At 38.4% G+C, this 24,061-nt stretch overlaps 2 protein-coding genes across 3 annotated transcripts in view; both read right to left on the bottom strand.

Annotated features, from left to right (window-relative positions):
• Window positions 1-512: 512 nt before the first annotated feature.
• LOC107297638 (proteasome assembly chaperone 1) lies at window positions 513-8,330 on the bottom strand (the record flags this gene model as incomplete). Of its 2 annotated transcripts, XM_015826999.1 has the most annotated exon segments (6): window positions 513-649; window positions 1,780-1,978; window positions 2,738-2,800; window positions 5,834-5,985; window positions 6,193-6,287; window positions 8,154-8,330. In XM_015826999.1, coding segments are annotated over 6 exon segments (777 nt in total), but the record flags the coding sequence as incomplete, so codon positions are not given.
• Window positions 8,331-12,559: 4,229 nt separating this feature from the next.
• OSBPL5 (oxysterol binding protein like 5) overlaps window positions 12,560-24,061 on the bottom strand; it is a 55,685-nt gene continuing 44,183 nt past the window's right edge. The window contains exons 14-21 of the mRNA XM_015827001.2: window positions 23,462-23,559; window positions 22,629-22,718; window positions 20,967-21,103; window positions 19,366-19,551; window positions 17,187-17,325; window positions 16,313-16,415; window positions 14,791-14,893; window positions 12,560-14,119 (exon numbers count right to left, since the gene is read on the bottom strand). Of these exons, the coding sequence (XP_015682487.1) occupies window positions 13,981-14,119; window positions 14,791-14,893; window positions 16,313-16,415; window positions 17,187-17,325; window positions 19,366-19,551; window positions 20,967-21,103; window positions 22,629-22,718; window positions 23,462-23,559 (995 nt within the window). The 3' untranslated portion in view covers window positions 12,560-13,980. The remainder of the gene's footprint in view (window positions 14,120-14,790; window positions 14,894-16,312; window positions 16,416-17,186; window positions 17,326-19,365; window positions 19,552-20,966; window positions 21,104-22,628; window positions 22,719-23,461; window positions 23,560-24,061) is intronic.

Raw genomic sequence — 24,061 nt, 5'->3', positions numbered from 1 at the left:
ATTTTCTCATGGGACCACTCACTTCAGTCTGATCTATGATCTTTTTACTCAGTCTCAATCCTCTAGCATGGTGGTCCCCAACCTTTCCAGCTCCACAGACTGGCAGCGGCAAGGGAGGGAGGGAAGGGATGGTTTCGCATGTGCAATCTAATCCCAGGTGTGCACAAATGGAGCTTCACGCACTTGCCCGCCGCTTTTGTGGACCGGTTCCCAATAGGCCACAGACCAGGAGTTGGGGACCTCTACTCTAGCAAAATTCTGGCTTCTGTAGCCTTACCCTTTCTCTCTTTTTTTAAATAAATAGGTCTACTACTGGATTGAAGAATGCAAATGTTTTGAAATTTACCAGCATGTACCTGTTTAAATTCATGTAAATGAAAGTGTAATTGAAAGGACTTGGTGTTATTTATTAATCAATTTTATATAGCTGCCCATCTCACCAAAGGCAACTCTAGCCAGAACACAATAATTCACCCATCTCCTTGCTATTCAGTGTAATAATTAAATCTTACCTCCACTAAACTTTTTAGAATTTTGGATGATAAGACAGGTTTGAAGGTTTCAATAGTTACTAAGTCCAGTTGGAGTATATCAGTGTAACATTGATAAAATATTGCAGGGATTTGCCACACCTGAGAGTAACTGAGAACTAAATGGAAAAGAGAGCAAAATAATTAATACATTCTTGGGATAACAGCGAACTACCAATTTATTAGACTGTAGCAGTATCTTGCGTTTTACTCTACAAAGGAAACCCAACTCAATGATTATGTTGATACACAAATTGTTACTTTTAACTTGCAACACTAATATCTGATTTGTAACGTATGTTTGAGGACCAAAGAAAGAATCATGTTCTGTTGTTCAAATATACTAGATTTCACCCATTATAACTTTTAAGCTAGGGATGAAGCTGGTTAACTCACACAATTTTAGTGAGCTAAATCACTACTTTTTGACTAAGGTACCTCAAAAGAGTAAATTTACAGAATGCACCCAAAATCTAGGATCCATAACTCCCATGGAATTGAAATTTGGTAAATTTTATGACATAAAATTATCATAAAGCATTTTATGACATAATACAAAATGTCAAAACATTTCTGGTGGTCAGCTCCTGATGTGTGTGCTACCATGTTTCCCCGAAAACAAGACTCGGTCTTATATTTTTTTGCATCCAAAAGAGGCAGTAGGTCTTATTTTCGGGGGATGTCTTATTCTTTTCCCCGATACCTGCCTCACCTTGTTGGCACCAACAGTCCAGTCCAGCAGGAGCCCCTGTGGCCGCCAGCCCACTTCTGCGGCTGCTTACGGCCACTTACAGCATGAAGCTGAGTGCTGCCACCACAAGGCGAGGCAGGTAGGGGAAGGGGTGGAGCTTTCCCAAGCACCCCATAGGTGCACAAAAACACTTTTCTCCCGGACGGAGAAATGATGGAGAATGGAAGCTTCGTCTGCCATTGTTGAAGGCACTGAGGAATCTGATAAGCAAATATCTTTGAAACAATGACCCAAGGGGGGTCATGGGTAGTCTTGTAAGTAAAAGTAAATAAATAAATGAATACTTATCAGAATTAAAAGTTCAGTGATTCAATAAGACTTGCTAGGTTAAGTTATAATATATTGATTTACAATTTGCATTTCTTGAAAAAAAAATGCTAGAAATTCTGTTAGCATAGGAAATACATAAGCTAAAATATGATAGGATTTGATGTTACCATTAGCCATCAAATACCACTAAAATGTATATATAATGTGCATAAATATTGTGTGAAATACCTGCTGCCGGGAGATCCCGTACAATATTTGGCTGTTCTAGAAGGGAGCAATAAACTTTGTCTTTAAACTCTCTTGTTTTCAATGCTTTCAGGAAAGGTGAAGGGAGAGTTAGAGTGGATTCAGTGGTTTTATAATCTGTTACAGGACATGCTGAAAGAACCAGTACTTGCAAATCAATCTTCTGTAGGCATCCAAAAACCTAAAAGGAAGATAAAATAGCAATAGCACTTAGACTTATATACTGTTTCATAGTGCTTTACAGCGATTTACAGAGTCAGCATATTGCCCCCAACAATCTGGGTCCTCATTTTACTGACTGGAAGGCTGAGTCAACCTTGAGCAGGTCAGGATCGAACTCCTGACAGTGGGTAGAGTTAGCTTGCAATACTGCACTTTAACCACTGTGCCACCACGGCTCACCAACATTCCTGAACCCAAGAGATGAACTAGGTCACACCCATTCTTGGCAGCCAAAGATACTGGGGGCTGCTAATGATTCTGCCCCTGCTGATTTCAATCTGATTTTTAATGTGAAGAAGCGGGGCTGTGTGTGGTTCAGATTCTAAGGTAAAAAAAGGAGCTATTCAGCACACACCATTGCACAGGCAATACCTTTCCGCAACTCTAATTTAAACCAAACATGACTATTCCCAGGATCCCTGAATAGCTGTGCAGCCTTGCAATGCCAGGAAGAGAGGCAGCTGCAGACATGTGCTTTCTGAAAATATAGTACATGTGCACTCCAAAGCATCTTTTTGTTTTCAAACCTGAATCACTATACAACCCCCAAATAATGCCTCTTTTCTTTTAGGTAAGGTTAAATGAAGCCACTCCTAGATAAATGCAGCCTCAGATTCACAACCTGCGCTATCCAAAACATAATCAAACATGCCTACAGAAAGGGAAGGGGCCTGGTGATTTGACCCTGGCCTTGATTGTCCTATTTCTCCTCTTTTACCTTTTCAACCCACTGAAACTGTTGGTCTTCAGCCACGTGACAATTGCATTGGCACAGTAAAATCTGAAAAGGATGAGAAATACATTAATTTTAGTGAAAGAGACACGAAAGCCTAATGCAACCAATCGACCCTCACCCCACCCCCTGGATCACCACAAGCTGCAATCTTCTGGGTATTTCCTTAGAAGTAAATTTCATGCAATACAGAAGAACCTACTTGTAAGTGAATATATATGTGCTTCCATTGAACATTATACAGGTAGTCCTTAACTTATGACCACAGTTGAGCCCAACATTTCCACAGCTAAGCAAGACAGTTGTGACTTTTGCCCCATTTTATGATCTTTCTTGCCACCGCTAAGTGAATCACTGCAAAACCTAGGAAAAGCTAATCTGTGTTTGTGACCTTCAAAGTTTTAACAAAAAAGAACAGCTGTGACAAAAAAAAAGACAATATCTGGGCTGTGGACAAAGAATTATAAATTTCAGAAAAAAAATCTTTTTTGAACTATTTGGATTACAAATATCTATTTAATTGGGACTCTATTTGCGGAGAAAAGAAAGGAAGAGAAAAATTCTTGGTCATCATGGATCAGAGTCATGTAGAAAGAACATATCAAGTAAACAAACACTTCACAGGAGGAGATATATAGTATACTGCAACTAATCCAAACAACAATGACTTTAAACTACAAAGAAATCAAAATAACTTTGAAAATATAAATCAATCTATTTCTAAGTTAACTCTACAACAAAAAAATTCCCAGAAAACAACAACAGAGAAGAAGCAGATAAAATAGACAAATGGATATAGAATTGAGAATAGAAATTTAAAGATGGAACTTAACAAAACAAGGAAACATGATTTAATCCTAGTGGAAAAAAATGTACAAGAATTGAAAAAAAACAACTTATCTCTTAAGACTACAAAATAAATCTGAGGACAAGAAAACAGATTGGATAAAATGGACTGTAGAGGTGTCAGGAACATTGGAGAGAAAGGAAATGATAAGAGAAGCGGAGAGAAAGAAAAAGAAAAAGATTTTCAACAAACATGGAAAGGCAGAAGCCCCGTACAAGGCACTTCACCTGATTTACTTTTTATACCTACAGCAACATTTACGAACATACGAAAAAACTTTTTGATTCAGCAAAATACATTAAGAAAGATACTGGGCAAAGGAAAAAGACTAAAATAGATGATGGGACAGAGAGAATACTTAAAAAAGAAACATATGGTTAAAGAAATAGAAACGCTTTGGAATATATATATCATTCTAAGAGGGACGAATTCCCTAAATAATATAGTATGTTTTTTTCCCTTTTTTGTTCTCTTTCTTGATATGAGTAATATAAAAAAGTTGAACTGACTTAGATAAAGGAAATGTTTTAGATACTTAAATGTGATTGAATTTAAGAAAATTATAGTGGATTAAAAATGTTTTGAATAAGAGTTAAAGGACTAGATGACTAGATGTATTAAATGGAATGTTTAAAGATTAAACATATTTTTAATTATGGTTAAAAATAAGAAATTTAGGAAATAAATATATATTATCTTAGGAGGGATACAGTATATATTTTATATAGTATGTTATTTTTATGTTTCTTTACTCTTGTTCTTCTTTCTTTTCTTTTCTTTTCATTGTTTTATCTATTCCTTAACAAATGTAAAAGTGTGGATGGTTTCGAGTTAAATTTTTAAATGTAATTAATTTTTGAGAAAATCTTAACCAGTTAAGAATACCTAGAATTTGGTGGGAGAAATAAATTAAAATAAGGACTGTAACAGGATCTATGGCAACCAGAATGATTGGATAGAAAAGAAATATTATATTGATGTGATTATTATTTTTAGGAATATTGGGGAAAATTATATATTTAATTGTTATCTATCAAAACAATGAGAATTGTATTAACTCAATGTTTGCAAAAGAGGATATTTTGGGAAAAGAGGAAATCAACTAAAACCATTATGTGGATTATGGATTATAGAAATCTATTGTTAATGATTGTTTTACAAATGTAACCCATACAACACACTGTTCACCAATTATTAAGTGATTTATGTTTAAAAAAATATCAATAAAATATATTACAAAAAAAAAAGAATCACTGCAGTTGTTAGGTTACTAACAGTTGTTTGACTTTGCTTGTCAAACAGTTGCAAAAGATGATCACAGGACACTGCAACCGTCATAAATACATGCCAGTTGCCAAGCATCCAAATTTTGATCACATGACCACGGAGAGGCTGCAACAGTCAGCAAGTGTAAAAAAATGGTTAGAAGTCTCTTTTTTCAGTGAGTGGCTGTAAGCTGAGGACTACCTGTACTGAATTTGGACAAATATTCCAACTGGCACATCCTTAATTGTTACTGCACGATTCTTCTTCACTGGCACATGAGATAATTGGAAGAGGCTAGAAGTACCAAACAGCACCGCATATAAGTGATGGCACCTGAAGTTAGTGTGGAGACAACTACTTATGTTCACCTAAATAATTCTCAGTTAGAAATTCCTGCTTAAGTGGGCAGTATCTAAAAAGACTCAACCCTCAAGCTGCCATTAATATAAATGTGTAGGAGTGCATTAATGTTTAGTTAGTGGTGTTCTCATTTTAAACTATCCTGCTTTGTTTTTAAAAATGAAAAGACAGAAGTATCCATGAACAACTACGCTAATTGTATATAAGCATTTGTGTGGTGCAGAAACTAAAAGCCAAGAACGATTATTAGTTTGAAGTCTCAGCAGGGTGAAAAGCCTGTTTCAGTTTGAAAGCTCAGTAGGGTCAAATCTTGTTAGTATTTGAAGGGGTGACTATAATGGAAACCCAGGGCTGAAGGCCAGTCTGTGAAATAATAATAATAATAATAATAATAATAATAATAATAATAATCATCATCATCATCATCATCATCATCATCGTATCATCATCGCAACCCCCTTCCAGACTGTTGTCAAAAAAATCTACACAGTCGTGTTGAGAAATCACCAGGAATTGAGTTTGACTTGCTTTAACTTTTTAAAAATAATTTTGAAAGTTTTGATTGAACTTCTCTGCCTCCAAATGGTAAGAGATACTACAGTACTTACTGTGGGATCTGAAACTGACCGATAAAAACAACAATATGAATCTTTTGGAAGAAGATTGGTTACTTTTGATGTTCTGCACCACTCATTCCATAACTGGGCAGAGCCAACCAGCTCCCAGCTTCCAGAATTCAAAATAAATGAAGACAAGAATGCTGTGGACCAAATGAGATTTATTAGATGAATCACTAGACTGTTCTGAATCTATATTAGCAATCATTATTAGCAAGACTAAGCATTGCATGTCAATTTACACAGAGACCACGATCCACAAATTATTCCGGTTGATAGAAATGAACCAAGAAGACTTCCACAAGCTACTTCAGTGCTGAAAGAAAGAATGGCCATCTTCTGCTTCTCACCTACTGCATTGCCTCCAACACCCAAGATAAACTTTGAACAAGGAAACTTTTCTCCTGCCGATATGTCTGGGGTATTCCAGGTGATACAAACATCTCTAAGTATCAGAAAAAGAACATGATTAAAAAGATCTGAACAAAAGGCTACAGGAAAAAAACTTGAGTTACATCAGAAAAAAGCAATTTGTTGTGTGGAATCTTTGCTGCTCTCTGAGTTTAGTTGTTTCCTTGCAGACATTTCTATAGCACTGAAGATGTTATCTAAATCCGGTAATGAAACATCTGCACGTAAACAACCAAACTGCTACCTTCTAATTGTAGCAATTGGTACATCACACAATCACAACAAATACAAAGAAAACCTCTAAGCTTCCATAACAGTACCACTGACTAAAAAATGCTTTCACTCTCCACTCATTGATACAGTGAGCAGCTTTTAGGCTGCTTTCCCAAGAAATGATTCCTGCACCATTTCCCCAAGGAAATCAAAAGTAACTAACACTGAAAACAACATGGCTGCATTCACATGACACAATGAATGCAGACTAGGTAACTACAGGTAAGCTTAATGTGTTGCATGAATCCAGAATGTACAGTTAATAGTTCAGTATGTTGTAAAAGTGAAGAAAGCTGGATTAAAAATAAACTACAATAAAGAAATAAGTATTTAATGAAAACACAGCCTACATGCAGTTCTATGAAGCCCCAGGTTTTTTTGGTTTGTTAGGGTTTCGGTTGTGGGGTTTTTGTGTCTTTTCTGCTACACAATGTGGTTATTATAGTAGTAACTAAGTTTGAAAAACAGCTACAGAAGACCTGAGAGGAAGGGAAACAGAAAAAAGAGAAAGGAAAAATCTCTTACATGCTCTTTCTCTACTGCAAATAACTCCACCTAATAAAGCAGCTTTTACTTCTATTAGGGAGGGCACATGTCTAGAGGAGATTTTTTGTGCTTAATTTTTAGTATTGAAATAAGAGGATCTTTTTAAAAACAACACAAAGCAATGCTGACATTTCTCTCACACGTCTAATGATCACAAGTGCCCTTCTAGAGTTAATGGGGATGCACAGAAGAATCAAGCTCAAGTCCAGTCCCATCTTAATTAAATCAGGCCAGATACTAAGGATATCCAGGAAAGATGGGTTTTTCTTTGCCCCAAAGAGGACTAATGTAAGTATAGCGCTAAAAAGGCTATTTCACTGCTCACTACATCATATATTCATATGTTATATTATGAAGTTTATAACTCATATTTATTGTACCAATCAAATATACTAGAAACTTAATTTGTTTGAGAGGCACTTCTGCCAAGTTTGCACTGCAAATTATTATTGCTACATTCACATCCTATGCTAAGCTTGGTGAATAATAATGCTGGCTGGTTGTTTTTGAAGCTTAGCATATTGCACAAGCTCCGTTTGTCCAACTCCTGATTTATCACATTGTGCAATCTCCATCCAGCAAGTTAACAGACTGAAGCAGTGCTCAGGTCCCCTTCCCATTTTTAAAAATTATGGGGGACCCCAAAAGAACTATCGTTTGTATGGGTTATATTCGATATGCACCGTATTACAAATTAAAACCAACGCATTCTCTGATGCTACAGCTTCCCATGATCATTTGACGGAATTTTAGCGTTGTATCAATTATTGTATTATTTAAATCCTTCATTTCCCAACGTAGGCCCGCAAATAATTTTGGTCTCGCGGACCCCTGAAAGGGTCTTGGTTGGGGGACCCCACTTTAAGAAACACTGGTATAAATCAACTAACAATGATTCCAGATCCACGTGCGCTGCGCACCCCTTTCAGCTATAGTGGGCGTTTTGGGGGAGCAGCACCCCTTTCCTCCGCGCCGACTTTTAAAGAAGAAATGCCACACTCTGAACGTGCTCAGAAGCGAAGGGTCCCCCCTCCCTCCTCCCCAAATCTTTTCTCGCTCGCGGATCTCTCCTGCTCGCGACCTTTTCTTCTCCAGCGCCAGCCGGATCTCACGATCCTCCTGAGTCTCTTCGCGCTCTTCTGCAAGCTCTTCTTCGTCATCCAGGCCGGCGCGGGACGGGGGTGTGACCACCTCCCCAAAAAACGTAGCCATCTCCGGTGCAAGCCAGCCGACTCACCGCTGGAGTAGCCGCTGGAGAGCTGCCGAAAAGCGCGTCTCCTTCCGGGTTAAGCCAAGCAGCTGGATCTGCGAGGATCGTCGCCTGGAGCTCAGCGAGCATGCTCGCCTTCAGCTCGGGTGATCGCTTTTAGTTTGTGGCAGCTCCGGCTCTTGCAGCGCCCTCCGGTGGCACAGAGCCGGATCGCCCACGTTTATATCGCGTTTCTTGGTCTTTAAATGCCTTGCGATTCTGGGTAGTTGAGTGGGTGCAAGTGTGAAGGTAGGGGAAGGAAATGATCTCTCGCCGGCTTACACAGTCTGATTCGATCTGGGAAGGCTTTGGAATAAACTCCGTGGTGGTTGGAAAGGCCGTTTTCATCACCTTCAGGGGCAGATAAAAGCTTATCCTCAGATCTGACTAGGAAATTAATAATAGTAACATAACACCCCAGACTTAACAATTGTCGATAGGAAAGACAAAAAAGTCTGGATAGTGGACGTGGCAGTGCCTGGAGACAGCAGAATAGACGAGAAAGAACTGGAGAAGATAACAAAATACAGAGACATACAAATGGAAATAGAAAGACTGTGGCAAAAGCAAGCAAAGGTAGTACCAATAGTAATAGGCGCCTTGGGTGCAATCCCAAAACAACTGGAGCACCACTTGAACACCATTGGCATTGACAAATTCGCTATTAGTCAATTGCAAAAGGCGGCCTTACTAGGAACTGCTTCCATCCTGCGACATATCTGTAATACCATCAAACATCCACATCTGCCTATCCCAGGTCCTGGGAAAGGACTCGATAGGTAGACAAAATGCCAAATCCAGTCTGAACATCTGGCTGACTGTGCGATGATCCATAATAATAATAATAATAATAATAATAATAATAATAATAATAATATAATAATAATAATAATAATAATAATAATAATAATAATAATAATAATAATAATAATAATAATAATAATAATAATAATAATAATAATACAATGAATCATGCCCTTCATCCACATAGTAACATTGGCAGAGTCTACCTACCAAGGCAAATAGATGGGTGTGGAATGTTGCAAGTACATCAGACGGTTGAAGAAGAAAAAATGGCTTTGGAAGAATATGAAGGAGGACAATGATGTAGATGCACTGAAGTTAGCATATCAGGAAGGCTTCCTTATTACTGGAGAGACCAAACTGGCCTACAAGAAAGACCAAATGAAGAACAGAATGGAGGCATGGGAAGACAAAGTACTACATGGCCAGTAGATTAAAAACAATAGCTGGGGAAGCAGACTTGGCAATTGGCTAAGAGCAGGAAAGTTGAAGAAAGAGACCGAAGGACTAATTCTAGCTGCACAAGACCAAGCGTTAAGGAGAAATACATACAAAGCCAGAATTGAGAAGACAACTGCCTATGCAAAGAAGTGCTGCCTATGCAAAGAAGCTGAAGAAACAGTGGACCACCTGGTAAACTGCTGCAAGAAGATTGCGCAGACTGACTACAAGCAGTGGCATGACAAAGTAGCAACAATGGTGCATTGGAAGATCTGCAAGAAATACCATTTGCCTGCAAGCAAGAACTGGTGGGACCATAAAATAGAGAAAGTCATAGAAAATGAAAAAGTTAAATTGCTCTGGGATTTCAGAATTCAAACAGACAGGCACCTGCCACATAACACTCCAGACTTAACAATTGTCGATAAAAAAGACAAAAAAGTTTGGTTAGTGGACATGGCAGTGTCTGGAGACAGCAGAACAGAAGACAAAGAACTGGAGAAGATAACAAAACACAAAGACCTACAAATAGAAATAGAATGACTGTGGCAAAGGCAAACAAGGGTAGTAGCAATAGTAATAGGTGCCTTGGGTGCAATCCCAAAACAACTGGAGCACTTGAACACCATCGGCATTGATAAATTCACCATCAGTCAATTGCAAAAGGTGGCCTTACTGGGAACAGCTTCCATCCTGTGATGATATCTGCAACACCATCAGACATCCAGATCTGCCTATCCCAGGTCCTTGGTAAGGACTCGATAGGTAGACAAATGCCAAACCCAGTCTGAACATCTGGCTGTGCGGTGATTAATGATGATGATGATGAAATGAATTCCTTTTATAACAAGGAATTAAGGGTGCAAGGTGCGATTCAGTGGGCTGGGTTGTACTATCCTCTTGTATCTCACATCTGTTGTATCAACTGTATTCTCATTCTGCCCAATCTGATAAAGAGGGCAGAAAACACTGGAGAGAGGCAATCCCATCACTAATTTTTTCCCAAGTGACAACAGCACCATGAATTTTGTTCTGGTAACCTACTGGGAGCCAGTGCAGCGGACTAACAGCAGTGTCATGAGCGCATTACATGCTGTGGCATTCTGGTCCTGCTTAAATTTCCCAATGCTCTTCAAGGCCAGCACCATGTAAAGTTTACAATAGTTTGATGGGAAAACAACTAACCTATGATGACTGTGAGCAGGATCCACCAATTGGCTGCTATCAACTCCTCAGATAGGAGCAGGAATCCAAGAGAACTCCCAGATTGGGCACCATCTCTGAGTGGGGTGGTGTAATTCAAGGTTAACGATGGAAAGTCACTAGATCTATGGGGCTGTAAAACCCACAACCACTCAGTCTTGTTAGGGTTAAGCACTGCCTCTAAGAGATGGGAAAGCACTGTCACATCATCATGAGGTGAAGATGTACCACTGAGTATCATCATCATACCGATGATACTTAAGCTGTGCCAATGGATGGCTTCACCCAGTAGTTGATAAGTAGAATGAACGTTAACAAACCTACAAGATACAACACAAGAGTTGTTGTTTGTTTCTCACTATCTTGGCAATTCATCCACTCAAGTCTCCCTCAAATATTCTGTAACATCAAAAAAGAATTCCAAATAGATGCTGGGAAGGAAAGGAAAAGGTGTGAAAGAATTCTTTGTGTAACTCTTGATACAATATTGGAAGAGGAAAGCAAGCTTGGAGTTGACACTTATCGCCAGCATTTCTTTTTTAAAATTAACTTAGATCTGAACAAAAAGTCCCAACCAATAACTTCAATGAAGATAAGTTTTAACCTAGATCATCACATTCTATTTGAAGCTCTCTTTTCAATAGAGAAATTGACCATTTCAAACACTCTACCAATTTCTGAAGGGGCTTATTTGGTTTAACAGATAATCCTCAACTTACAACCATTGATTTAGCGCCAAAGTTACAATGACACTGAAAAAAGTGATTTAGTCCTCACACTTATTCCCATCACTACCCTCATGTGATGAAAATTCAGGAACAGAATAGAATAGGAATCTGGAAGGGACCTTGGAGGTCTTCTAGTCCAGCCCCCTGCTCAAGCAGGATAACCTATTCCATTTCAGACAAGTGACTTGGCGACCTGCATGTCTTTACAATGGTTGCAAGGTTCCAGGATCATGTGATTCCCATTTGTGATCTTCCCAGCTGGCTTCTGTCAAGGAAAGTCAATAGGGTAAGCTGTATTTCCTTAATGTCCATGTGATTCACTTAACAATTGCAGTGATTTGCTTAACAACCATAGCAAAAGGATCAGAAAATAATGGAAATTCTGGTCTCAACTGTGGTTGTAAGTTGAGGATTTATCTGTACAGTATTCAATGAATCTAGCCTTTGTGGTTCATTCACAAAAGCATAATTCAGCAGGCTATGAGTTAGTTCAGCGGATTAGTCATTTCATATACTGCAGCCTACAGGGTGCGGTGTCATTCTGATAGAATGGAATGCAAAGTATCTGTCTGGAGTGGAGAATTTGGCCAGCATGTGGCCCCTGATTCCTATTACTTGGAATAAAGCATCCAGAAGTCACACAGCCTTTAAAACTAATGGTAGGTTTCTTTTTTTACCTGGAAGCACTCTTTGTATACGGTAACATGGCTGCTAGAAAATAAAACTATTCAGAATGAGGAGCTGCATTCATTGCTGAATTCTAGCAGACAGCATCCGTGCGATGGGCCCAGTATTTTCCATTTGATTTTAAAGTGTCTCAGATAAAGTGTTGAGTAGAACATAAAGACACGTCCAATGTACAATGATTCAGCCGTAAAAAAATTATAATGAAAATTATGTAATTTATTTCAATGTGTCAAGCAAATTGTCCCCTAACATGGGAACATCACACAAAGAACATAGTTAAAAATCTGGAAACATTTACATTGAAAGTTAGCCCAGACTGGCAACACCACTAAATATTTTAAGGCTGTATACATACATACATACATATATATACAGATATATATAATATATATACTGCTATATATATATACTGCTATATATATATAGCAGTACTTACCACTTGGAATTACTTCAGGCCAGAAAAGAAAAGCTTAGTACTGGCTGCATTTCTACATAAAATATTGCAAATCTTTTAAAAATGGTGTAAAAATAGGAAGACTATCAACAGATTTGGAGGATGCAGAGGCAAACCCTTACTATAAATGTACCTAAGTGCACACAAGATTTGAAGATGCCTTCAATCAGTCAGTCAGCCCTACATAGGGGTAGTAGGATATTATATAATACTGTACTAGCAATCATCCTTGATAGAAAATACAGGGAAGCCGAACAAATTGATTGCAAGTAATCAATTTAGAAATATGTAGAAGCAGTGATTTGCAACTGCTTGCGTATCTGTCTTGTGTGCTTCAATAAATAAAAGGTCTCTTGGTGGCAAAAGGGAATCCTGGTGAATCCCAGTACCTTAGGGATTTTGTGACATACAAAATTACCTATAGGACACAGTGCTTACATGCTCATCTCAAAATAATGATACAGTTCAGAGGCATTCTTTTCTATAATGCTTATTATGTCTCAATCGTGTGTGTGTGTGTGTGTATGTGTATGTGTGTATCACGGCTATCTTATGTAGGCTGCAAAATTCAGATGAGTAGGGGTTTTCTCTATCTTGGCTGCTTTCCAGCAAACATCTGGATTTTTGCAACCCAAATTAAAAAAAAACAAAACTGATACATAAGCAGGCCTATTTGGCTCACTGACATAATTTAGGGCATCAACTAATTGCACCTTGAAGGTCTCCAATTTCCTAAAAGTGGCAGGCTATAAGAAATTACACATTATTTATGGAATGTGATGTGCTATTCATAGGGACTCTAGATGTGACAGCACACACCAGAAGACCCAAGAAACTGTGCTGTCTGTATCCATTGGCTGAATTTTCACCATAGTTGCTTAATGTATGCAAAGTAACTGAATTCCAGAAGACATTTTAATGAATGCTCAAATGTTCTTCCTCAACAAGAGAAGAGATATAAAACAAGTCAGTGGGAACCATTTTACAAAAGAAGTAGATGCATACAATGCTTCAAAGGGTGTACCAATACTGGCTGGTTACGTTTTAACTGCGTCAGAAAAATGACAAGACGTAGAAAACAAAATTGCACAATGAAAGCTACATTTGGCTTTAGCATTAAGGCCCATACAGGTAAAGAGGTCCTTGTGAATGTACATGGAAAAAGGCAATGACACTGATCGTAAGAACAAAACTATGCAGGTTCCCTGCCTAACCTGGCCCTCTCTCTCTTCTTTCCACTCCTGGCTGTGTATTAAAGTGCTTGGTGCCTCAAAGGGCCCCTTGCAATTAAGTCTCCCCTTTTCTGCAGCTCCTCCCTTTTATTGCTGCCCAATGCAGTGTTTTATTTGAAGACATAATTAATGAAGAGCTGACAGGTTAGAAAGATGCAGAGAAGAAACCAACAGCGAGAGTCCACGAGATTTTGGGATGAGCCCCTCCTCCTCCTGTAGAGAGATTCCTTGCTCAGCGCAGTGAGGTTTCTGGAAGAAAAAAAAATATCAAGCCATTATTATTCAAGTCACCGATGGTCACCAACAGATACAGATCCTACACAACAAGCAAAGCATCCACGCAGAATTAAAGCCTGGGCACACACACTTCTTTTTCTCTCTTTTTAGAAAAAGGACCTAAAATAATGTCACATTTTCAATGGTTGCTCTATTCATTAACTCTAATCTTTGCAGCAAAGTTGAATAGGCTGCCCCCTCCCCAAAGTACTTCTAAAAGCGTGCTGCTTCTGTTTGACTGGGCTCATATAACATGCTCAGTCAACCTATATGCCTCGCTTATGGTTCATAGGATGTATGAACCCTTGCCAGTGTGAATTATAAACCACAGTTTAGGATTCTGTGCCAACTATTTTCATTCCTCAGGCACATAATGGAGCGCTTGCTGTGAACATTTCTTTTGATATCTGCCAGGCTCTCTGCCTCACAAGTTGTTTTTTTTTTCACTTGAATTATTTTTAAAAAAATCCATAGATGGACCATGGTGGGTAGCTGTTGCCAGAGCTTTGCTTAAAACTGTCCAAAATACTCAAGGTAAAATGGTTTGTCCTTGGCTAAATCTACTTTGGCAGCCATTCTGCAAGTGAATGATAATTATTTTTTTTACACATACAAATCATTGCATTCCTAATGAAATATCGTACTTATGTATGTCCTGCTGGGCTCTCTGAAGTGATAAGACAGCAGTGTGAATTTCCTTCAAGTGGCTGGTTTCCTTCCCACATTGAGTACATGGGCTTCCAAGGCCTGTGTGAAATGATGAATTAAGTGATAGGATTTCACAATGCAATTTGGAAAAAAGAAAGGAATCCAATACATTTTTCCTATTTTTTTTTTAAATTCTTCCCTTCTCTGAAGAGGATTTGCTTATACATAATGAAAGGCAATATAAAACTTGAATGGACCACAAAACTAATTTTAAATTCACTGGACACTGATATTATTCTAAGTCAGGGTGTGCGTCACGGCAAAACCGCGCCCATCCCATTGCCGGCAATGGGGAAAAAGTTACGATACGTTGCAACACGTCATGTGACGTTGCGAGTTTGACACCCCTGTTCTAGGTCTTCAGACAGCAGTGTCCCTAACAAGCCATGATATGTCAAAATGATACCTGTATCATGATGCCATTGCTCAAATGACGCAATTATGCAGTTGTGTCATGACAGTTGATGTGTGTAGGTCACGTTATGTGTACATGTCATCCTTTTTAACCAGCCCCCCCCCTTGATACATTGATTACAGATCTATTCAAAGGAAAGAGCCAGATACACCTTTTGCAGATCAGAATGGGACAACTCGCTGTGGCCATCTTGCAGTGGGATAACTCAACGTGATGTTATCTATCACCGGGTTTTTTGACATTATTTCCATTGACAGAGAAATGGAAATTATGTAGAAGAAACAGTGGCAGTTAACATTTATCACACTGACTTGTCCCGCGGTCCTAGAGCCTTGCAGGGAGCTCCTGTATATTAAAAAACCTGAGCTAACTGTAGCATATGAATTACCTCACAAAAACAAATACAATGAAGTGCATGTTTTGAATCTTAGTAAGGGGAAAGCACTGGGGTTTAAAATCTTCTAAAAAGTCGAAATATATTAAGAGGTCATACTACAAACATTGCTATCTCATTAAAATGTTAGCTTGCCTAATTTATGGTATTTATTCTAGAGACCACAAATCAACATAGTATACTAAAAGTGCTTTCCTCAAGCTGGTGCCTTCCAGATATATTGAGACTTCAACAAATAAAAGATCAGATTGGCTGAAAACTATAGCAATTGAAGTCAAATGTATCTGGAAGGGAGTAGGTTGGGAAAGTGATGTAAACCATTAAGAGGACTTTTCAAAAATCTACTTTGGCCTCTGACACTTGAAACCAAGGATAATGTTTTTTCTTTAATCTAGCCAATTTATTGCTAACTTTTGAAAAACTTGGGCTATTTCATATTATTCCATGAGCACTATGTCCTGGACAAAATAGCTGAGCTTTCCTTAAACTAGTGCCTTTCAGATACGCTATAATTTTCATTGCCCCAAAACAGCATCTTGAAGTCACTAGCCTGAGGAAGGCTGATGAACTATTGTGACATACCAACAGGTCTTAGTTAGGGTAGGGGGATATATAGGCAATGTTACAGGCTGCAAAATACAGTACTTGCCTTCATCATCTGAGAGTTCCTGCACAGACTCTGGCGTTGAACAGCTACTTTCAGTGTTCTGGCTATTGTTGGAGGGTTGATCGCTGGCTTTGCGATGTCGACTCTGAATGTAAAGAAATACCAACCAGCTCATAAGATACAAGCGACAGTAGAGAATTTAGGTATGCTATAGAAACTTAAGAATTAGTGCAGACTCTCTGCTACTGGAAATTGCTTATCAAATTATCATATGAAATAAAAGTTTTCTTGATGGACTGTTGAGATTTGCTACATTATAACACTACAAATCTACACCTGGGCAGTGGAAGCACTATAAGTGGAAGCTTGCAACAACACATTACAGCACAGCCTGATTAAATGTCCAATATTTTAAAGAGGATTATAGTTAACCTTCCCTGCATTTCTCCAGCATACCCAATTTCATTTTCCCTTCTTCCATTTTTGTTTTCTAAGGTATCAATATTTGCAGACCATGAAATATTTTCCCTTTAAATTTTCTTTGTGTTTCAAGTTTTGTACTCATGCATCTTTTCCCAAATTATTCTGGTGAAGCTTCAAAGGTGTGGTGAGGAGAAAACATTTATTGGAAAACATTTCCAATAAGCCATGTAAAATCCTACATATCAGTCACTTACTACGGTATTATTATATTGTCTAACTGCCATTCTTCTTGCATTTATGTTGAGATTATGTTATTCCACAGTATTCCACATTATTCCATACTTGCTTCGGAATGGACTCATGGTGAATTGATTGTGGAATCACAATCTGATTTGGCTTTTCACCCAGTCTGGAACCAGACTGGAGAAAAGTACTCTAATTTTCTAAACACTGTGGAAAATGCACACTGCCAGCAGAGCTAATTACTAATTACCTTGTGTCGTGCAACTTGGTTACTGATGCACATGTTCTTGTGAGTTGACAATCTGCTAGATAAGTGCCTCTGCATGGTTTGAAGTATGCCGTCCTTCTCATACTGGGCAATATCATTCAAAGGATCCCAAGGCCTTAAACTTTAACAAAAAAGCTTACACTGTAAAAATCCATCAGATCTACAAGTAGTAATATGCATACTCAAGATCAGAAATGAGGAGGTGATAAACTGCCTGGGAAAGCCAAGGGAAATCATCAAAACAATTAAAAAATGAAAATTAGAATATTTCGGACATGTGATGCGACACCCAGAAAAATATGGCATACTCCATTTAATCCTCCAGGGAAAGACTGAAGGCAAACGAGGTCCAGGCAGAAGAAGAACATTGTGGCTTCAAAATCTAAGGGACTGGTTTGGACAAAACTCAGCAGCACTTTTTCGTGCGGCTGCTGATAAAAACAGGATCGCCAACATGATCGCCAACGTCCGATAACGGATATGGCACAAGAAGAAGAATACACATACTCATTACTGAACTTGGGTGGATCAGAAAAGGTCACTTTAAACCAGATGAGTGATCTTTACGGCATGAGACCATATAAAGAAATGAGTAGTAATGTTGCTCAAAAAAGCCATCATTAAAAACACGATTAACTGTAACTCATAATATTAATTCAAATTTGTGGCAATCCAGTCATATCAATGTTATATAAATTAGGCGCCTACAACAGAGGAAATGATAAAAGACACTGATGAATTAATTATAAGGTATATTGAAAGAGATGATAAATGCAGTATCTAAAAAGAACAAAATACTACTAATGGCTCATTGGAATGCAAAAATTGAAGAAATAGTACAAATTTCAAATATACAAAAAATTGGATTGGGTAAACATAACCATGCAAGAGATGGGTTAACTTAGTTTTAAAAAGAGAATTTCTCATTTCTTTGCCAACTCCAGCTTCAAACAATATAAATGCAGACTCCACCACTTAATACTGTTAGATAAACAATACTGGAATTAATTTGATTACATCATTAGGAAATGAAGATGGCAAAGTGCCATCAAGTCATCCAGGATACTTCCAGGAACAGACTGTGGAATAAACCATAAATTATTGGTGTTATAGATTTAGAGAATATGCTTCAAAGAGAAGATTTAATCTGAATGCAAGTTACATTCAAGGAATAGATTCAAGCTAAAGACAACTGGAGAGTCAATGGGATGACGTAACAATCTATGAAAAATTAAGAAGCAGTTTCCCAAAGCGAGACACAAATATCTCAATCAAAAATATCAACACATAAAGGAAAGAACAAGGAGAAAAAGAGAGATATTTAAGAAAATCAGCAAAATCCTAAGCAAGTTCACAAGTAGGATAGGACTACTCAAGATTAATGGCTATATATTTTATAGTGATTTAACTGTTACAGTTGGGGGTTATAGTGTAATGAGGATTGTGCATTTTTTGCCTTTCCTCACTATTCATAGCATGCCCTAGAACAGTGGTGGCGAACCTATGGCACGGATGCCAGAGGCGGCACTCAGAGCCCTCTCTGTGGGCACGCACGTCGTCGCTCCAGTCCTAGGCCTTCAGCTGGGTTTTATAAAACCTTTTCACTTTAGGCCTCCGCCGCCGTGTGCAAAAAAAAAAGAAAAGGTTCAATCAGTCAATTTCAACTTCTCATGGAAAAAAAAAAGATCTTGCAAAGTTGGAATTGACTGATTGAACTTTTTAGTCCCACCCAGTCTGCCATTACCACCACAGCCACGCCCACCCAATGGGCCACGCCCACCCAATGGGCCACATCCGCCCGGCACTCGACAATGCATAAGTGGGTTTTGGGTTGCAGTTTGGGCAGTCTCTAAAAGGTTCACCATCACTGCCCTAGAATGAGGGAGGGGCAATGGCTTAGATAAATATATAAAATACACCTGGTCACCACACCACATGCTCTAACTCATGGCTTTTCAATCTTTTTCAGACTGTGGAACTTATTAATTAACAAAAAAAGGCACTTTGATCAAGAGACAAAGCTCTAGTGATTGAAAACTGGCTGGATTCAAGTGAACTTTTTCTGTTGTTGGCTCAAGACTCTCACAAAAGTCCATCAAATTCTTGAAGGCGATTATGAACATGGAACATAATTTGAAAAGCTCAATTACAAGTCACTCACTCTTCATATTTGTAGTGCCATTCGTTTGTGGTAGCATTGTGGCAGAAGAGCAAGGGCTTCCACTCTGTTCCGTTCTCCTTCCGTTCTCGTGTTGCATGTCTCTGTTCCTCTTCCAACACAAACTTTTCTTCAGTTGCCTTGTGCTGGTCTCCTTTGCCAATTGCACTGGTTACATGCTGCCAGAGTCTAAAAACAGTCAACCATTAAGTTAGTCAGAAGGCTAGCATAGCCATACAATTCAGTGGAAACGAAAGAGATCTGGAAACTTGGTTAAGTAATGTTATTGATCCTTCTGAGATGCCAGAGGATGCGTATCCTCAGTTAACAACTAATCATTCTGCAACCATTCAAAGGTACAACAGGACTGAATGCATGGTATTTACAACCAGTCCCTACAGTTCCAGCCCAGATACAGATTATAAAGATCCCTTAGCCACAGCCATCTTTGGCCCTTCAAGCACTCACTCATGCTTTGGTCATCTTGTGCAATGCACATGTGTGTCTGCCCTTGAAAACCACTTCGAAACTGCAGCTGACCCAGAACGTGGCGGCATGGGCAATTATATGTGTTGCGTTGGTTACCAGTTGGTTTCTAGGTGCAATTCAACTGTTGGTTAACACCCATAAATTATATAAGTATTTCTATGGCACTGAAAATTATTTTCTAAAGCAGGGGTGTCAAACTGCCGGCCCGCGTGCTGGATACTTCAAGAGAAAACTGCGCCCACCCCGTTGCTGGCAATGGGGAAAAAGCTCCGATACGTCGCGTGACGTCGCGAGTTTGACATGTCTGATCTAAAGGATCATCTGTCTTCTATAGTTTCTGATCAGCCTGTATAATCAAGGCAGAATTGACATATTGCAGATCCCTTCCACTGAACTTTGATGGGACTCAGGAGGTATAGATTCTTTGTCATAGCATCTGCCCCTTGGTACACAATCTTCCCCTAGAAACATTGGTCTTCACCTTGACCCCATTTAAAAGAGCTCTGAAATCTTGGCCCTTCGCGTAGGCCAGGGGTAGGCAACCTTGGCTCTTTTATGACTCATGGAATTCTGGGAGTTGAAGTCTACGAGTCATAAAAGAGCCAAGGTTGCCTACCCCTGGCCTAGGCCTTGGGTTAGAAGGATAGGTAGGCTTTGTATGTTTTATTTGTTTTGAATATTTTTTTCCTCCAGGTGTTTCGGTTTTTAAGTAGTATTTTAGGGTTGATTTTATTATGCGCTGTCCAGAGTCACTATAAACTTGGGCAACCTTATACAATTAATAAATAATAAACATAACCTATTGATAAATGAAGGAATAATTCCATTTGTAATAAATCTAGCAGAAGGATTACAGTACTACATATTAATCCAATAAAAAAGGAATAAATCTGTATCTATATGTGGCCAAGACTTCATTCGAAACATTTCCATTGCACCAGAAATGGAGAAACCACGACAAGTTTAATTTCTTCTGAATCATGTTCAAAATACCAATTCATAATCTAATATAATTAGACCTAAATCAACTTTTATAAAACTAGGTTGCCCAAAATGCAATCCAAGATAGTCATATTCTTTCCTGTCATTCTCTGACATCAGTCTGCCCACCTTACCTCTCAGATTCAAATTCTGTCTGCTCTTCAAACAAGACAATGTGACGTTTCAGTCTTTGCTTTCGGACTTCACTGGTCGGGTTCCAAAAAATATCTGTACTGCCATTTTTCAGATCATTTATATATACTTCACCATCCTGAAAAAAGACAAAAACAATTTAGTGCTAGTTTCAAACAAGCAGGAGATATCTTGAGACAGGATTAAGAACTACCGGTAAGTGAAATAATTCCATTCTTCTCTATTAACAGAGAATTCTTTCCCTTATTTTCTCCTACATCCTTACTTCTTCCATATAATAATAATAATAATAATAATAATAATAATAATAATAATAATAATAATAATAATAATAATAATAATAATAATAATAATAATAATAATAATAATAAAGTTGGAAGGGACCTTGGAGGTCATCTAGTCCAACCCCCTGCTCAGGCAGGAAACCCTATACTATTTCAGACAAATGGCTGTCCAATCTCTTTTTAAAGACTTCCAGTGTTGGGGCATTCACAGCTTCTGGAGGCAGGTTGTTCCACTAATTAACTTGCCTCCAGAAGCTGTGAATGCTCCAACAGTGGAAGTCTTTAAGAAGAGATTGGACAGCCATTATCATTATAAATGATAATGTCTTTGGGACAAGGACCTATCTTATATTATTTTGTCAAATCTCAGATATTTGGTGTCATATATCTAGGTTATTCATAACAAAAGTATGGTAGTTCTTGAATTATGACTGCAATTGGGGCTGGGAACTCTTTGCTAACCAATGTAGTCATAAAGTGTGAGGTCACACATCACTGCATTGCTTAGCAATGGAGTCCCAGTAACCCATCCAAAAACGCAATTGGTCCAGAATCCAGCAGCTCGAACTATTATAGGCATACCTTGGGATGCTCCAATTACACCTTTGCTTCATAAGTGGCATTGGCTCCCAATAGGTTTCTAGGTGCAATCCAAAGCCTATTAACAATAAGACTTTCACAGCATGGGCCTCAATGTCTGAAGGAATGCCATTCTCTGATTTTCTCTATGCACTGCATCAGACAGGCAGAAGGAGCATGCTCTAGGTTTTATCAATTAAAAGTATAACCTGGCAGGACCTAGGAAGCATGTCTTCTCTGCCCTTTAGAACAGTCACTCTCTCAAAAATAAACACTGCTGGCCTTCCACAAAGACTTGTTTCTTCTCTCAGGCGAAAGGTCAGGATGTGTACAATTCGTGAGTTGGCAAATGGTAAGGGCATCACCATTTCAGAGAATATATATAGTCTGTTAACTCCAGGCAAAGCCCTCCAATTTAGGATGCATCACATCAACACTCTGAAGTTAACACTATTCTTGGGAAGCTGAAGTGTTCAAGCTGACCTTCCAAGAAGCGTGTGAATTACTACAACTGATTCTGACTATGGATTTTGGTTGATGTTCATTTGTTACATTGAAACCAAAGTTAAGATTTCAGAATTTGGGCTAACAGAGACAACGGGCACAGCTAGATCTACACCTCGGCAAATACAGCTGCTTGATGCAGTTTTATTCCACCTGTTTTTCTTTTAAATTGAGTTCTCTTCTTGGAAGCGTCATGGGACACAGCATCCCAATGGCAGCTTTTCAATTCTTGCATCCATTTTTAAACTGTCATTAAAGAATATTATGATTTCTTACCCAGTGTCCATCAAGGCTTGCCAGCACTTCTTCTCCTGATTTAATCTTCCCTGAAATTTGATTAATGCTTGTGCTGCCACCAAAAAATGGCTAAGGAATGCAAAGGGAAGAAAAAATGATTTCAGTCCAGAAAGAATGTGAAATTGCCCAGGACTACAAATGTATCTAGATCAGTGTTTCTCAACCTTGGCAATTTTACGATGTGTGGACTTCAACTCCCAAAATTCTCCAGCTAGCAACACTAGCTGGAGAATTCTGGGAGTTGAAGTCCACACATCGTAAAGTTGCCAAGGTTGAGAAACACTGATCTAGATGGATAACTAACATATAAATTCTCTAGAATTCCAGTGAAAACTATGTCTATATTGTTCCTGATACATACCAAAACATAGATCAAACAGGTAAACATTTCAGCTACTGACGTAAAGTACTAATTTGATTATTTTAGTATGCACGTCAAGGACCAGTCAAATTTTATCTGCATACTGTTTGGAGCATATCAAATGTGCACCAACCATGGAAAACTCTTGTGTGAGTGCACATTCATATTCTATCTAGAATGAATTTAAGGACCATTACTGGTAGTCAAAGAGACTCTTGGGGGACATAGTAATTATTAGTAGGCTATAAAAAGGCATAAAAATCAAAACATCCATGCTAGGGCTAAAATTACAATAAAACAATGACACTCTAAATATAAAACAAATCAACATTGTTATTGAGAAAGCCTTGGGATGATTTTTTAAAACTAGCCCTATGAAATTCAGAGAAGGAGATAAAATTGGAACTGGAATGTTGGAAACAAGCTGAAAATAGAACAGAATGTCTAGTACCTTTAATCTGAATTCCAGTTCTGCCCGATGATTGCTTTTTTCACAATCAATAGTAACTTTTCCTCCAAGTTCCATTGTCATAGTACCATACAGAATTCCTAGAAACAGCAAAAAAAAAAAAAAAAAAAAGGAAAAAAACCCCCACCGTCTATTAACAGAGTATCAATTATGCAGAGACTGCATGCATCAACCTAGAAAGGCAGCCCTGTTCGTTCATTATGACTTACACCAAAGGAAAATGTAAAAATCCTGATTTAATAAAAAAAAAAAAAAATGGGTTGCAGTAACTTTGTCCTGTTGTTCAGCACATTCAAGCAAAGCATAAACATTCCTGTAGCAGGAACAGATAGAAAGTTTATCTCCATCAATTTGTAGAATGCAGGGTAATCTGAACCCATCGTTTCTGTTTGGGAGGGTTTTCTTGATATCACAGAGCAAGAAATGTTCAGCGCAAATTCAAACCTTGCTGCCTCTATGGCTCAATATGTATTTTCTGATGGCACCACGGCATTGTTGTAGACAAACTTTGGGTATCTTAAATGGTACGCTGTAACCAATTCTTTGGAAATAGCGTATTTACAACTTGATGTTAAATTTCCC

The sequence above is a fragment of the Protobothrops mucrosquamatus genome, unplaced genomic scaffold, assembly GCF_001527695.2.
Source record: "Protobothrops mucrosquamatus isolate PMUCROS unplaced genomic scaffold, P.Mucros_1.0 scaffold3430, whole genome shotgun sequence".
Taxonomy (NCBI): Eukaryota; Metazoa; Chordata; class Lepidosauria; order Squamata; family Viperidae; genus Protobothrops; species Protobothrops mucrosquamatus.
Note: the sequence above shows the minus strand (reverse complement) of the source record. Positions and strands in the feature narration are given on the sequence as shown.